The 17241-nt window shown below is 42.0% G+C and overlaps 1 protein-coding gene across 3 annotated transcripts in view; it reads left to right on the plus strand.

Annotated features, from left to right (window-relative positions):
* The window catches only part of Kdm3b (lysine demethylase 3B), a 67439-nt gene that overhangs the window by 30178 nt on the left and 20020 nt on the right, over positions 1 to 17241 (plus strand). For 2 of the 3 annotated variants that reach the window (XM_051202281.1, XM_051202280.1), the window contains exons 7-11: positions 751 to 1347; positions 5190 to 6438; positions 7108 to 7309; positions 10557 to 10771; positions 11512 to 11664. In XM_051202281.1, the coding sequence (XP_051058238.1) occupies positions 751 to 1347; positions 5190 to 6438; positions 7108 to 7309; positions 10557 to 10771; positions 11512 to 11664 (2416 nt within the window). The remainder of the gene's footprint in view (positions 1 to 750; positions 1348 to 5189; positions 6439 to 7107; positions 7310 to 10556; positions 10772 to 11511; positions 11665 to 17241) is intronic. The other variant, XM_051202283.1, reaches the window with a different exon arrangement.

The following is a 17241-nucleotide window of genomic DNA, read 5'->3' on the forward strand; positions in this document are numbered from 1 at the left end:
CTCTGTAACAGCTCTTGCTCTCCTAGAACTCAATTTGTAGAACAAGTTGGCCTCGAACTCACAGAGATCCACCTGCCTCTGCCTCCCTAAAGGCTGGAGGGATTAAAGTATGTGCCACCATCTCTGGCTGAAGTTTTTTTGGATGTTCGAAAGATGGTTTAGCAGTTAAGAGCATTGGCTGCTCTTTCAGAGAACTGGTATTTAGCAACTAGACCCGTATTAGGCAGTTTACAACTGCCTGTAATTCTAGCAGTAGGGGATCCTACTCCCACTTCTGGCCTCTGAGGGTACCTGTACACATTTAGCAGACATGTGGCACACATATACACATACATGAAAATTTTAAAAAGAAAACAAAACAGGAAGATAAATATGAAATCATTATTTCATTATTGGACAAATATGTTCCCAGCCTAACCCTGACAATTTTTTTTGTAGCAGAAATTCCACAAATTGTTGAATGTTCAATAAAATAAAAATTAAAAAAAAAAAATCCCTGTGAAGTAGTATACCTCACCTGCAAGTGTTTGCCAAGGAAGTTAACCTCTAGTAGCTACTATCTTGAGTCTTGAATGTGTGTGTCTATAAAGTGAGCTACCAGAAGACTGGAACTTTCCGAATGTCTTAGAGCTGGCATCAGAGCTATGCCTGCTTTATCTGCTTTTAGGGATGGGAAAATAGTAATGGCTAATGGTTTTCACAGAATGAAAGATCCCTTACAATAAACCTCTTTTGAATTTTGTTTTGTAGGGGGGTACCATAAAAGCAGTAAGATCTTCCAAAGGAAAGAAGAAGAGAGAGAGCGTAGAGGGGAGAGATGGCCGCAGGAGGAAAAGTGCTTCGGACTCTGGGTGTGACCCTGCTACAAAGAAATTAAAAGACAGGGGTGAAGTAGACAGTAATGGGAGTGATGGAGGTGAGGCAAGCCGAGGGCCCTGGAAAGGAGGTAATGCCAGTGGAGAGCCAGGGCTGGAACAAAGAGCCAAGCAGCCACCGTCTACATTTGTTCCCCAGATTAACCGCAACATTCGCTTTGCCACTTACACCAAAGAAAACGGCAGGACTCTGGTGGTGCAGGATGAGCCTGTAGGTGGGGACACACCTGTACCTTTCACTCCGTATTCTTCAGCCACAGGTCAGACACCTTTGGCCTCAGAGGGAGGGGGAGCTGAAATCAAAGAGGCAGGAAAAATCCTGGAACAAGTTAGCCAGGGCATGGTGGTGTCAGCAGCTGCAGTTACCACCACCAGCTCCACCCCAACTACGGTGAGGATCTCAGACACTGGCCTTGCATCAGGGACTGGGCCGGACAAACAGAAAGGCAGCTGGTCGCAGGCCTCAGGAGAGGTGAGTTGCTTCAGGGCAGACTTGGCAGGTTTGGGTTAACCCTTCCACCCTCCTTCATTGTTAATACATTGAAAAGCATCTCAAATGCCCCAAGAAGGGTTCTGATATGGACTTAAATTGTATTCTGCTTTTGGCAAATGGTGTATTTTTTTTTAATAACTATCAGTTGAGCTAATTAAAAATCAATAGATAATCCAATTGAATGAAATATGAAAAAGATCTGGTGGAGGATCTTTTCAGTTTTTTGTTTAGTTCACATAGTCATTGAGCCTCTACTAGGACTCTGAGAGGCAAAATTAATGAATTACAGTGTTGATGACAGTGAACATCGTGATGAAGGCTGTGTGTACAAGCTGTTCAGTTTTCATCATCTGTAATATTTTTCCTTGTGGGTGGCCTGTTTGCTGTTATTTGCTGTGGCCATAAGTTTTTAATCTTGCTAACTTTGTCATTTTTTAAAGAGCACTCTGTAAAATCTGATGGATTTAGTCACAGTACCCAGTTTATTATGTGCTTAACTTGATATTATATATCAAAATATATAGGCAAAAATATAAAAGACAATATAAAAATTAGTTTTATATGGTCTTTGACCAAGTTTAATCACCAAAGTATAATTTGTGGTGTTAGTCACATTTTTCTTTCAAATCGGATGTTAATTCATGCTAGGATATGAAATCTGTGACTTCCAAAAAATTATACATACATACATACGTACGTACGTACATAAAGTTGGGATCTATAAAAATGGCTGCACAGTACTGACTACTATTGCAGAGGACCTGGCTTGATCCCCAGGACCCACAAAGGCTTATAAACTGACTGTGATTCTGGTTCCAGGGGATCTGACACCTTTTGGCATCTGCAAGCCTATACATGTGGTACACTGACATACATGCCAGCAAAACACTCAAACATAAAATAAAAATAAGTAAGTCTTTAGAAAACAAAAGTGTAGGTGTTGGATATGGTGTCATGCTCCTGTAGTCTCAGGTACTCAGGAAACTGAAGCAGACGTGTTCATTTGAACCAGGAATTTAAGACAATTAGCCTGGGCAATGTAAGACTTTGTTATAAAATTAAAAGAAAACTCAAACAAAAAATTTGAATATAGAAAATTACTGTGTGCTAAGTACTGTATTATTTATTATATATGAAAACAGGAGGTAGCAAGGTCAGAAAATTCAAGATTATTCTCAGCTACTTAAAGAGTTTGAGATCAGCCTGGGCTCCATGAAATCCTGTGTAAAAAGAAAAAATCCCAATTTGGAGGAGCTCACCTACTACATAAAATGAAATCATTTCAAGTGTAGGAATGCTGATAAAATGGTATTTGGTTGAGGGTGTAGCTCAATGGCACAGAAGTTATGTATAAGGCCCAGGTTTCGTCTCCAGCACTACAAAGCAGCCACAACAAAAACCTGTGGCTTATCGATTTCATTCAACTTCTTCCCTATCAGGAGATGAAATTTTTAAAATTCTTAATATTCGGGGATAGGGAGTGAGATAAAATTCCAGACAGAAGAGAGGCCTGTAAAAGTAATGCTGTTTATGATCATCCTCTGTTAGGTAACCAGTGTTAACAAATGAACCAGGTGGTTCTTCTGTGGATTTCTAGTGCAGATAAGTCATCAGAGTGCCTATGTTTATTCAAAATTATTTATTTAAAATTAACACTGTGTCAGAGTTAGTATGAATGTGAATGAGCTTATAAAACAAGACAAATTTTATGTGCTACAAAATGCTTCTATTCTTGAAGTAGCGAAGCTGAGTAAATGTAAATAATGTGGGTTCAAAGGGTATTCCATTGGTAGAATATTTGCCTAGTGTGTTCCAAGTCCTGGTAATATTTGCCTAGTATGTTCCCAGTCCTGGTAGGTTCAGTCCCTAGTCATCCCCACCTCTTATTTCACTCCACATAAAAGTCAAACGGCTTGGAGAAATTTCTGGACTATTAAGCATTTTTTTTAGTGTTTCATCCTGCTTTCTAGAATCAAAGTATAGCTGTGTTTCCATTACAGTCTCTTAATCTGAAATAGAGAAACAGCCACAAAGAAATTTCTCCTAAAAACTGAGTTGCAACAGTTTTCATCACTTTCTTACAAGAAAAGGATTTGGAATTTAGTCATTTGAAGAAAAGAGCAGCCAAATTACTCTTACTCATGTGTTATTTGCTTTAGTAGTATGATCTGCTTAGAGTTCCTTATATGTAGGTGTCGGGCTTCTGGCCAGATGCTGCTAGTGGAACAGCTGGAGAGCCTTGTACTGTCAGCCTCTTTCATGCAAGTGGGTGTGTCAGTGCTTGTGGTTAGTGGGAAGAAAATGAACTTTTTAACTCTAAAATGTCCTGAAGCAATCTTGGTAGCAAATACCAGCTAGAGACAAGCCATCAGTATTTTAGGCTTCTGTGTTGCTCTGATGAAATTTTGCCACTGTAACCATTAAAGCATATAATTCTGTGGTTGTTTAGTATACTCACTGTGTTATAAAGCTGGGACCATTTCAGTTATGGGATAATATTTATTTTCAGTATTTTAAAGTGAATTTTTAGGTGTCTCATTCTTTTTAAAGTACATGATTTATAAGCCAAGTGGTAGGATCTAAGTATTGCTAACGTAGAGCCGTAATAAGAATGGGCTCCTATGAGTGTGTCTGTTTATGTGTATTCTAGGTGCTTAATGCACACAAAAGTGTCCTATAGTCCTTCACATATGAAAGTTAATTATTTTCAAGGTAAAGAAAGAAATGGCATAATGTTTCTTTCATTCTCTAATTTGTTATCCTAAATGTTTGTGTTTGACATATATTTCAATGTACACATTTTCTTTTTGGGAGCCTTAATAGAACCTGTTTATTACAAAAGGTCTCAGTAAATTGCTTCGTGTAAATTAGAATCTTTGGTGTTAGTTGAAGCATCTACTCAATTTAAGTTGAAGTGAGCAGGGCATGTTGTGTGCACATATCAAATACCAGCACTAGAAAAGCAGACATGGGGAACTCTGAGTTTAAGGCCAGCCTTGTCAATGTAGAGAATTCCAAGCCAGGCAGGGCTACTTAGATCCTGCCTCAAAAAATTAATTAAGTTGACATGAACTTATAAGTAGGTGGCTAATTTTCAAAAAAATCCATTTTATGAAATTTCAAATTAATAAAATTCTTTAATGTACAGAGTTGTAATGAAAGTGAAATAACTTTGTAATGTGGGCTATTTACAACAGCTTAAGTAAATAAAACTATTGAAGAGTGTCTATATAGCTTATTGGTAAAGAGCTTGCCTAACATACACAAAATCCTGGGTTCAGTCCCCACTACCTCATAAAGCAGATATGTTGACATAAAATTGTCCTGTAACCTTAGCATTTGGTAAGTAGAAGCAGGAAGATTAGAAGTCAAGGTCATTCTGAACTACATTGGGGGATTGAGGCCAGCCTGGGTTACATGAGACCATTTCTCAAAAGGCAAATCAGTACCCTTGTATATAATAGGACATTGAGGAAGTAGATTGGTGTCATAAGGTCTCTAGTTACATAACATACGAGTGGTTGGCTGTTTAAGAACCCTTTCCCCCAGTTCCTTAATGGAGTCTCTTTCCAACTACTGCAGATACTAAGGCCCCTACATACCCTAGCATCGCACTGCCTTCCATCTTGCCATTTCTGGCTTACCTTGCTAAAGTAAAGATGACTTCTGTAGTCTGTGGTCAGTTTTCCTCCCTACCAGTGCTAGTGAAATCCAGTTATGACAACAAGTTCATGAATTATATGAGAGAAAAATTGATTGGCTTATAGAAATATTGCTTTGTGTAGCAGCATCACTAACTGAAGCTAAAATCTTCCTTCCAGAATTCAAGAAATTCTAGTCTGGCCTCTTCAGGATTTGGAGTGTCTCTCTCAAGTTTGTCACAACCATTGACTTTTGGAAGTGGACGGAGCCAGTCCAATGGAGTTTTAGCCACAGAAAACAAGCCTTTGGGCTTCTCGTTCAGCTGTAGCCCTGCATCAGAGTCTCAGAAGGACTCAGATCTCTCCAAGAACTTGTTTTTTCAATGCATGTCCCAAAATGTACCCAGCAGTAACTACTTCACCACGGTTTCAGAGAGTATGGCTGATGATTCCTCTAGCAGGGACTCATTCAGACAAAGCCTTGAGAGCCTGAGCTCAGGCCTGTGTAAAGGCAGGTCTGCTCTTGGGGCTGACACTAAGACAGGTTCCAAGGCTGGCAGCTCTGTGGACCGAAAAGTGCCTGCAGAGTCTATGCCCACCCTCACTCCAGCCTTCCCACGGAGTCTCCTCACCACCCGCACCCCAGAGAGTCATGAAAATCTATTTTTACAGCCCCCCAAACTATCCCGAGAAGAGCCTTCTAACCCTTTCCTGGCGTTTGTGGAGAAAGTCGAACACAGCCCTTTCAGCAGCTTTGCGTCTCAGGCATCAGGAAGCTCTTCCTCTGCTACCCCTGTCACCTCAAAGGTGACACCCAGCTGGCCTGAGTCTCACTCCTCTGCAGATTCTGCATCTTTAGCAAAGAAAAAAACCCTCTTTATTACAACTGACTCCTCCAAGCTGGTGTCTGGTGTTCTCGGCTCGGCTCTCAGCACTGGGGGCCCAAGCCTCTCTGCCATGGGGAATGGCCGCTCCAGCTCACCCACCAGCAGCCTCACCCAACCCATTGAGATGCCTACTCTCTCCTCCAGCCCCACAGAAGAGAGGCCAACTGTGGGGCCTGGCCAGCAGGACAATCCTCTCCTCAAAACCTTCAGTAACGTCTTTGGCAGGCACCCAGGCAGCTTTCTGTCCTCCCCAGCAGAGTTTTCACAGGAGAACAAAGCTCCTTTTGAAGCTGTAAGAAGATTCTCATTGGATGAGCGAAGCTTGGCTTGCAGACAGGACTCAGACTCCAGCACCAACAGTGACCTGTCAGATCTGAGCGACTCAGAGGAGCAGCTGCAGGCCAAGAGTGGCCTGAAGGGGATCCCAGAGCACCTGATGGGGAAGCTGGGCCCCAATGGGGAACGCAGTGCTGAGCTGCTGCTGGGCAAGGGCAAAGGGAAGCAGGCCCCAAAGGGCCGGCCTCGGACTGCTCCCCTGAAAGGTGATCCTGCTGGGCCCATAGCTGCTAGGCTAACCTCAAATGATTTGATGGAAAATTCTTAATCTCATAGCATTCTCATAGCATTACAAAGGGCAAAGGGTCCTCTTATCAAACCTTGTTCAGAGTAGTATCGTTTTCTGTGTTGTCACTATAAGGGTTTACACTAGGAACTAAGTTTCTGTGTGGATCCTATTCCTTTCTACTTCACTTTAGACAGTCTTTAAATTTACTTCAGGGAGATATGAAGAGATAATCATTCCTATAGCAGCCTATTGTAGATTTGATGAAGCAAAGAGATTCACAGCCTCAGTTTGTTCTTCTCAAGAATACCTACCAGAGTTCAGTAACTGTGACAGGATATTGCTGAGAGGCTTTTCTTCTCCTTCGGGGATGACAGACTTTGGGAGCCCAAGGTAGAGCCACATCCTGAAAAAGCAGCTTCAGGTGGTGTCTGCCTTCTCCCTTCCTGTGGGGTTTTCACGTCTAGACCCAATGTGTTCAGTTCTGAATCTTGATGCAAGTTCTCTGTGGCCCTTAGTTCTTTGTGTTTACATTCCTAAGGAGTCCAAAGAAAAATAGCTCAGGTCAGGATTATGTCTTGTCTCTAAGAGGATCGTGTTATTGACCCTGTTTGTACCTCATGTGAAAGCCTCTTCTCCTCCCTCACAGTTGGCCAGTCAGTGCTGAAAGATGTGAGTAAAGTGAAGAAACTCAAGCAGTCTGGAGAGCCCTTCCTGCAGGACGGTTCCTGCATCAATGTGGCACCCCACCTGCACAAGTGTCGGGAGTGCCGCCTGGAGAGGTACCGCAAGTTTAAGGAGCAGGAGCAAGACGACTCTACTGTAGCCTGCCGCTTCTTCCACTTCCGGAGGTACCAGGCTCCTGTGTCTGACTGAGTTCCTGGCTTGTGTTAGTGTTGAGTGGCTCCCGCCCTCTTCCTCAGGAAGTTGTCATGCCATCTTCCTCACTGTCCGTAACCTTTGCTCTCAGAGTCTGTGTTGAGGCTCTCTCAGAGTACTCAGTCGCTCTGGTGAAATGGCATGTGACTTTGTCCTTAGAGAATTGAGGTTGTAGCTGTAGCCCTGTGCTGTTCTCTGAATTACTCTCAAGTCAGGTTCCATTTGAAGTTAGTAGCTTAAGCAGGACTCAGTTTATATTACAGAGCTGCCTCACCGCCTACCCTTCTTCAGTGCTCGAGTAACCTGAAAGATGGGGGTAGGATTAGGAGATAGTGTGACGTTTCTTTTTTCCTTTGTTTTTCTGTTGGCGTGTTTTGGGGGATAGGTCTGCTTGTATCGTCAGTGCGGCCTTACACTAGTGGACTCAGTCTGCCCTCAGCATCTGAGTGCTGGGATTGCAAAGTGTCTTCTTCTACACTTGACTAAAGTCAAGTGAAGAAATCCAAACTTTTTAATGGTTTGGTATGAATTCCTTTATTTGGCAAATATTTATTGGATTATTATTGTATCAACCATAACACACACATACAGATTCAGAAGCAAAGGAAACACCAAATTTCAGCTCTTGTGATTTGGAGAAGTAGAAGTAGTTTTAAAAATAAAACATTACATCACGTGGCTAGAGCAGCGGCTCTTGAGATCTTGCTGTTCTAGAGAACCTACATGTGGTTCCCAACACACTTGTCACGAGCCTCATAACTCTCTAACTCCAGCTTCAAGGGACCTAGCATATGTTAACACAGACATACATATGCTTAAGACTAAAGATGAAAATAAGTCTTGGGTTGGAGAGATGGCTCAGTGGTTAAGAGTTCTGCCTGCTCTTCCAAAGGACCTGGATTCAATTCCCAGCACCCATATGGAAGATCATAACTATCTGTAACTATAGTTCCAGAGGATCCAACTCCCTCACACATAGATACATGCAGGCAAAGCACTAATGCATATGAAATAAAAATTTTTTTTAAAATTATACATTAAAACGAGACAGGGTTTCTCTTTGTATGGTCCTGGCTGTCCTGGAACATGCTCTGTAGACCAGGCTAGCCTCAAACTCCTGCCTCTGCTTCCCAAGTGCTGAGATTAAAATTATGCACCACCACTGCTCAGCAAAAATAAATGTTTGAAAATATATGTACAAAAAGAAGTCTGTCACTTGAGGATTAAAATCAATGAAATGACAGTTGATATTTTAAGGGAGGCTAGAGAGGCTTGTTTATTTGAGACAGGATCTTACTGTGAATCCTGGCTGGACCTGAATTCACAAGAGATCCAACTGCCTCTGCCTCCCAAGTACTGGAGTTAAAGATGCACACCACTCCTAGCTAGGTAGTGGTGGCACACACCTTTAATGGAGACCAGCCTGGTCTACAGAGTAGGTTTCAGGACAGCCAGGGATACACAATGAAACCCTGCCTCAAAAAAAAAAAAAAAAAAAAAAAAAAAGATGCACACCACTGTCCAAGAGAAGCAGCTATTTTAAGTAAGATATATGGAAGCAAGTTGAGGTTGCGCTGTTGCTGGTAGAACTAGGGGATGAGCAAAGGGACAGAAAAGATGGAGGTCAGAGAGAATTCATGATGGGTCTGTATTTTATTTGTTACTTATTTGTTTTGAGATAGGTTCTCATGTGCCCCAGGATAGCCTTGAACTTCCTATAAAAGTGATACTCCTGCCTCTGCCTCCTAAGTGCTAGATTTACAGGCATGCCCAGTTTACTGATGCTGAGGATGGAACCCAGGGCCTCCTACAAGTTAGGTAAGCAGTCTGCCAACTAAGATAAAGCTGATGGGTCCATATTATAAAGGACTATTACAAGAGCCTTGGCTTTTATGCTATTAAGTGCTTGAAGATATGTTGATGCCTGTGTGTAATCCCAACACTCTGGAAGCAGAGGTAGGAAAATCAAAAGTTTGAGGCTTGCATTGATTATATAGTACATTTGAGGCCAACCCGGACTACATGAGGCCCTGTCTCAAAAGAGAAAGAATTAGTAGAGGAATTATGTCATTGAGTTGGGGCAAGGGATACATAGAGATAATGACCTTGATTTGGAGTTTTTTTAAATGGCACTTCAGATGGAGAACATGGGTCTGTTTGCAGGAAGTCTGGCAGTGAGGTATAGGAGGAACTTATATTATTCTCTGGTTTCTGTATACTATTCAGTATGATAAGAGATAAGGGAGAGGGTAATATTGCAGCTATAAACAGAAAGTATAAGGCTAGCATCTAGCAAAGGAGTGCACCCGTGGACCACTATGACTGCTGGGCAATAAAGAGGGCCCGTTATAGGTTTGAGTGTGATGAAGAGGTTATCTTTGCTTTTCTCTATTCACATTTACTGGCATGGTTGCAGGTCTGGAACAGATGAATGGGACAACTCTAATGGGAGCTTTTTAAAGAATGGAGACTACTAAGCATCCTACTAGCAAGGACCACATGTAGTTTGCCCTTTGTGCTGGTTCCACACATATATTTAATTAAGTTGATGGAAAACTTACATAGGCTTGTAACATGTGTGCTAAACTTGTAGAAACTTTGTTTTTCTCATTCCTGTTTTTACATTTACTTATTTTGGGAGCATGGGCAGCTGGAGAGATAGCTCAATGGTTAAGAGCACCAATTGCTCTTAACAGAGGACTCATGTTTGATTCTTAGCACACAACATGGCAGCATACAACCATCTAACCCCAGTCCCAGGCCCTTTTCTGGCCTCTGTTAAATAATTTTAAAAAAAAAATTGAGTATGTGTGTTCACCCAAGTTCAGCATTTGGCAGCCAGAAAATATCTTGAAGGAGTTGGCTGGGAATCAACTCAGATTGTCAAGTTTGACAGCAAGTGCCTTTACCCATTAAGCCATTTCACTGTTTATCCCTTCATTTCCCCATCCCCAGGCCTTAAACAGTATAGTATAAAAGCTAAGTATTGTATGTAAATATTGTAATATTTATATTCTATTAAGTACTATAAGTGATCTACTGGTGACTTAATATGCAAAAGCATTTAGGAAACATACAGTGTCATTTGAGGGACTTGATCAGCCAAAGATTTAGGTAGAGTAGTAGGCATCATGGTGAGAGGGGAAGTATGGCCTCTATAACCATTCCCCTCAGCTCCCAAGGGACAGTAGTATTTGACTTGTCTCCTTTTTGTCTTAGGTTGGTCTTCACTCGGAAGGGGGTACTCCGTGTAGAAGGATTTCTAAGCCCTCAGCAGAGTGACCCTGATGCCATGAACCTGTGGATTCCCTCTTCTTCCCTAGCAGAAGGAATAGACCTAGAAACCTCAAAATACATCTTGGCCAATGTTGGGGACCAGTTCTGCCAGCTTGTAATGTCTGAGAAGGAGGCCATGATGATGGTGGAGCCACACCGTAAGGCATCCTTCTGCTTGTTTCCGGTTGTTCTTACTTATAGTCTGACTTTGTTTATAAGAAAAAGGTGGGAGGAGAAGATATCAGCTAAGGATGAATCAAGACTGTAACTATACCTAACATATCTCATTCTTTCAGTCTTTGACAATTACTAAACCAGAAACCCTTCTTACTGTGCCTTTCTTGTTTGTCACACATCTGCCAAAAGAAGCCTTAGGATATATCCCCTTTGGGATTAAGTCACCCTGTTTTCAGTTTGCTTCGAACAGATTTGCATCAGTTCCAATGGTTTGTTGAGAGAAGTGCTATTTAATGCTTCATTTCTCACCTAGAATCTCATTATTGCAGAGAGACAATACAAATATACTGCATACTATTCATAAACCAAGGGAAACTATATCTATTTTATTTCTTAAGACAGGGTCTCATGTAGCCCAGGTTGGCTTTGGACTCCTAATTTTCCTGCCTCCACTTTCAAAATGTAGCTAAAATTTTATTGTTTCTCAACTAACAACATGTAATATTAATTTTCTACTGACACTAGGTTATCATATTACTACAGTCTTCTAACAACACCATATTCCATGTATTTCTCTAAGAATTATAGAAACATAAACCTATTCATTTTCTTAGATTTTTATCACTAGACAAAATGCCATCAGTGCCGGTCAGTGATTCTGGAGTCTTACGCTATTAGTCACAGTTGTCACTACCAATAAATAGTATTCTTCTTTCACCAGAGAAAGTGGCATGGAAGCGAGCTGTGCGTGGAGTGCGGGAGATGTGTGATGTCTGTGAAACAACTCTCTTCAACATCCACTGGGTTTGTCGAAAATGTGGATTTGGGGTCTGCCTTGACTGTTACCGGCTCAGGAAAAGCCGTCCTCGAAGTGGTAAGTAAATACTGTCTGTCTTAGGTAATGCTAAACATGACTGGTAAGCATATATTTATGAGCTTTGGCAGTTGAATCAGACAGGAATGGGCTTATGCCCCCTCTTTAAGCTGCTTAGCTTCTTTTGTATGTCATAACATCTTTTTTTAAGAGTTGTTTATATTATTTTTTTTAATTGAACAAATATTTATTAAGCACCTGTTGTATACCCAGCACGGTGCTAGGCACCCTCCTGCATCTGTTACCACAGCGTAAGCATGTGCTCTGAAATAAAAACAAAACAGAAAACCAAGAATCAGGAGGATGAAGCACAGTGGGTACAAGTGATTTCCAGTCTGTAGGCACACAAAATTTCTGGGTTTTCTTCCTCTGGATAAGTCTCCACTAAATTATTCCTTTCAAGTAGGTATGTTTGACCTACATGCAACCAAGGATAACTATGAATGTGCTCCAACACAAAATAGTAAACTTACTTAAAACACCACTGTAAGTCTTGTTGTTGACAATTATTTTTTTTTGGGTAAGTCATCCTGGAGTGTGAACTTTGTGGATGATGGTGTCGTGTCACAATGTCAAACAGTCGGATACATCTGCTAAAGCATCAAAATGCATACTGGGAAAAGATGCTCCCCCCATGTGCCCATGACATAGAATCTGCTGGACAGTCACGCACCCTGAATGTTACTCAAAAGAAGGCATCCAGTGGCCTGTTGTAAAGGATATTGATACTTGGATTAGAAAATACTCCCCCCTGCCCAGTTCACAGGGTTGTAGCAGCCCTTAAAAAAGATATAAACATCCCTGTCCTGACTGCATAAACGGCTAAGGTAGACCAAATTCTGGATTCCTGAGTCAGAAGCTCCTGGTTGTCCATGTGCTCACAAGGGCCAAAGAAGCAAGATTTTCCAGAGGAGTGAGTGGATGGCACAACTGGTCTGGAGACAGACAGAATGCACCTGCACTTACAAAAGCTACACAAATGGAGAATGTCCTACTCTTACTTCATCACACACACACACACACACACACACACGCACGCACGCACGCAGCTCATGACCTAGGCTCCCTTCGCCTGACCTAGTTATCTGTGCCTAGCTTGTAGAGTCCTCGGGGAGGGGCTGGTAGAGGGAGTCATGGAGGTCATCTGATCTTTCCATCTAGCACCTCGAGGAAGTTTTCCAGCGCCCACTTCAGGTGGCGCTGTCGGTATTTACTCTCCTCGATGTTTGTCTTTAGAAGTTTTGATTGTCTCTTTCTGCCGCCTCTAATTTCTCAGACATATTCACTCTCGAACATGAGCTGAGGTGTGATTTCTCTTTGTTTTCGGAGATCTTTCGACTCCTCCTTTTCTCGGAGCTCTGACTCCAGCTCCTCAATCCTGCTCCACAGCTGGGAGTTCGCCTCCCAAGCGCTGCTCCCCATCCCGCAGGGTCTGCAGCTGAGTCTGCCACTTCTTCACATTGGCCGCACTCTGTCACAGCAATCTTCAGGTTGTCATTCTTAGACTTGAGATGTGTGTCCGTCACATTAATGCTGAATGCTTGGGAATGAGTACTTGAGTCTCGATTTTCTCCTGTGACTTGGCTCTGGCTAGCCTGGCAGCTTCTTTTACCTCCTGGAATTTCTCTGCTAACTTCGTGAGCTGCTGCTCCGAAGAGAACCCCACGCCCAACAGTGTTGGCTCTGCTGTCAGCTCACAGGCGGCACTTCTGTGAGGTTTTGGTGAAAGTCATGTTTGGGGGGATGGTGCTGTTTATGATCACCTTGGCCCCATCAACACGGATGATTTGATAGCAGTAGCCTGGCCCCTGTGCTCTGTTCTGCCTGCTGTGCAGCTTCTTCTGTTTGTGTCGGAGCAGCCTCCAGGCTCAGGCAGGCAGGAGCTGTTTTTATTATATTTTCCAATTATGTGAATGTATGTATCTGTCTGGGGGTATGTGCACAGGTGAGTGAAGGTTTTCACAGAGGCTAGAAGGTTAAGCTGGTCTTTAGTAATACACACCTTTAATCCTGGCACTCAGAGGCAAAGGCAGGTGAACCTGGTCTACATAATGAATTCTAGGACAGCCAGGGCTACACAGGAAACTCTTGAAGTCTTGAAGGTGGGGGGAAAAGCTTTTTTAAAACTATGTGTTTGTATATATGCATTCTATGAGTATGTACATGTAAGTACAGTGCCCTCAGACGCCAGAAAAGGAAATCTGCCTGGGTGTGGTAGCACATGCCTTTAGTTAGTTACTTGGGGGCAAAGGCAGAAAGGCCTCTGTGAGTTCAAGGCCAGTCTGGTCTACATAGCAAGTTCCAGAACAGCCACAGCTATATAGAAAGACTTGTGTCAAGGGGTGGGGGGATCAAACAAAAAGTGAAACTAAAAAAAAAAAGCAGGACATCAGTTTCCTGAAACTGGAGTTACGGCTATTCTTAGCTGCCTGGTATGGGTGCTGGGACCTGAACTAGGTCCTATATAGAGCAGTATGTGCTTTTAACTGTTGAGCCATCTTCCAACAGTACCAATTCACTTCTGTTTTGGGGTTTTGTTTGTTTTGTTGTTGTTGTTTTTCTCAAACTAACCTTTTTTCCTTTTCTTTTTTGATTTTTTTTTTCAAGACACAGTTTCTCTGTGTAATAAACAGTCCTAACTGTCCTGAAACTTGCTTTGTAGACCAACCTGGCTTCAAACTCAAAGAGATCTCCCTGCCTTTGCCTCCTGAATGTTGATACTAAAGGCATGTGCCCCAACAAACCCGGTTTAAACTAACCTTTTTTAAATATACAAACCAGGGCCAGGTGGTGGTGGCCCACGCCTTTAGACCTGGCAGAGGCTGTCAGGTTATCTGTGAGTCTGAGGCCAGCCTGGTCTACAAAGCTACCTAGAGAAACCCTGTCTTGAAAGAGAGAGAGAGAGGGATTGCAAGATGGCTCATTGTATAAAGGTGCTTGCTGCCAACCGTGATGGTCTGAGTTCTATCTGCAGACCCCACAAGGTAGAAGAGTACCAGTTTCAGAAATTGTCATCCGACCTCCATACACATGCCTTACCATGCAGTCCCTAAGAGATCACAACACAAGTAAAGGTTTTTTAAAAAAGAGAAATCATCATAACTGCTATAATGAATTACAATTTTTCAGGCAATAAAAAGTGGTTATGATGGGATTGAAAAGCGGCTCAGCAATTAAAAGCACTGGCTGCTCTTCCATAGGACCTGGGTTCAATTCCCAGCACCCACATGGCAGCTCACAACCATCTGTAGCTTCTTTTCCAGGGTTCTAACATCGTCACATAGATATGCATGCAGGGAAACACCAGTGCACATAAAATAGGAATAAATAAACAAATGCTTAAAATTTTAAAATTTTTTTGAAGTGGTATGATATAGTTGAGGTTTACACAAAGAAATGAGAAATATTCTTTTTAATATATAATACAAAAAGACCTTCCCCCCCCCCACTCATTTTTAATGGGTTTTTTAAGAATGATTATTAGGCAAAATACAGTGTGCACACCTATAATCAACCTGGGTTGTTTGAGATCTTATCTCAAAAACTAAAAACAATTAAGTATAGTTGTTGAAAGCAAAAATAGAAAAGCGGCAAGATGGCTCAGTGAGTAGAGACATTTATGCCAAGCCTAATTACCTGAGGTCAACCCAGGACCCACATGGCAGAAGTGACAAGTGACTCCTACAGGTTGTTCTGTTCCTCCATGGATGAGAGCACACGTACATACAAACAGAGAAATGTAACTTTAAAAAAACACAGAAAATGTATTTAGGTGTTTTTAACTTTAAAATTAAATGTGTAGGGGCTGGAGAGAGATGGCTTAGTCTTTATGAGCACTGACTCTCCTTCCACAGGAGCCAGGTTAGATTCTCAGTGCCCATATGGCAGCTCACAACTATCTCTAGCTCCAGTCCCAGGGAATCCAGCGTCTTCCTCTAGCCTCTGGATGCTGCATGCATGTGGTGCACATACATTCATGCACACAAAAACTGTGTCAAGCAATAATGGTACACACCTTTAATCCTGGCACATGGGAGGCAGAGGCCAGCCTGGTCTACATAGCAAGTTCCAGGACAGTCAAGGCTTCTCAGAGAAACCCTGTTTTAGAAACCAATAAATAAATAATAAATGAATAGAAAGTAAAATAAATACTGTAAAGAAAAGAAAATATATAACAGTAGTAGCACAAAATTTTGTGTATGTATGTTTGTATGTATGTATAATTACTACACCATTATAAAGATAGATTATGATAAATTAAAGAGTAGTTGAAGATAGACTATGATAACTTAAAGATTAATACTGCTAACCCTAGACCAATTAATAAAGTCAGAGCTATGGGGGCTGGAGAGATGGCTCGATGGCTGGGAGTGTTTTTTGCTCTTGCAAAGGTGTTTTCTTCCCAGCATCCATATCAGGTTGTTCATAGCCACCTTTAACTCCAGGTCCAAGGGATCCAGTGCCCTCTTCTGGCCATGGCAGGCACCTATACACATAACAGCATCCATTCACAGGCACAAGTTAGGTAAATTTTTTAAAAATCTGGCAGCAAACACCTGTAATCCTACACTGAAAGCAGGAGTATTCAGAGCTAAGGACTGACTTTGGCTACATAGCAAGTCTGAGGCCAGCCTGAAATCCATGAGAGCCTACCTCAGGAAACAGAAAGAAACTTTAAGCCAGGCCGAGGCTGGGACAGGAGGTTTATGAATTTGAAGCCAATCTGAACTACAACTAATGCTCAAGTCCAGTCTCCACCTCATAGCAAAATTTTGTCTAAAATAAAACAAAAAATTTAAGTGGTGTCCCATACAGATGTCTTTATCTGTACATACAGATAGATACCTTCCATTTACATGAAAATTTAACAAGGGAAAATCCAGTGTTAGAAAATTAATGAGTGGGGTTGGGGATGTCACTCAGTTGGTAGAATGTTTGCCTACCATCCAAGAAGACCCCAGTGTGGTCAAGCATTTCTGTAATATTAGCATTGTCATGTTGAAGCAGGAGGATTGGGAGTTCAGTATCATCTTTACCTACTTGAGCTACATGAGACCTGGTCCAGCAAACAAAAATGGTGGCCAAGCCAGGTGTTGGTGGCTCACGCCTTTAATCCCAGCACCCAGGAGGCAGAGGCAGAGGCAGGCAGATCTCTGTGAGTTTGAGGCCAGCCTGATCTATCGAGCTAGTTCCAGGACAGGCTCCCAAGCAATACAGAGAAATCCTGTGTCAAAAAACAAAAACAAGAAACCAATGGCCAAGATTTAAAAGTTATTAACCAGGTGGTGGTATACACCTTTAATCCCAGCACTTGGGAGGCAGAGGCAAGCAGAGCTCTATGAGTTGGAGGCTAGCCTGGTCTACAGAGTGATTTCCAGGAAAGCCAAGGATACACAGAGAAACCCTGTCTCAAAAAACCTAAAAAGAGAGAGAGAAATTTTAAGTACAAGTTTGTAGAGGGATAAGTGATCTACTTTAGATTGTTGGTTTATTTTTTTATAAAGTGTAACACAGAGCAGATTGTATTCTTTAGCTTTTTTAGAGTTAGCTGTTGCTTCCTTTGGCCATGAGAAAGTT

This window comes from Phodopus roborovskii, unplaced genomic scaffold (genome assembly GCF_943737965.1).
Source record: "Phodopus roborovskii unplaced genomic scaffold, PHOROB, whole genome shotgun sequence".
NCBI classification, from domain to species: Eukaryota; Metazoa; Chordata; class Mammalia; order Rodentia; family Cricetidae; genus Phodopus; species Phodopus roborovskii.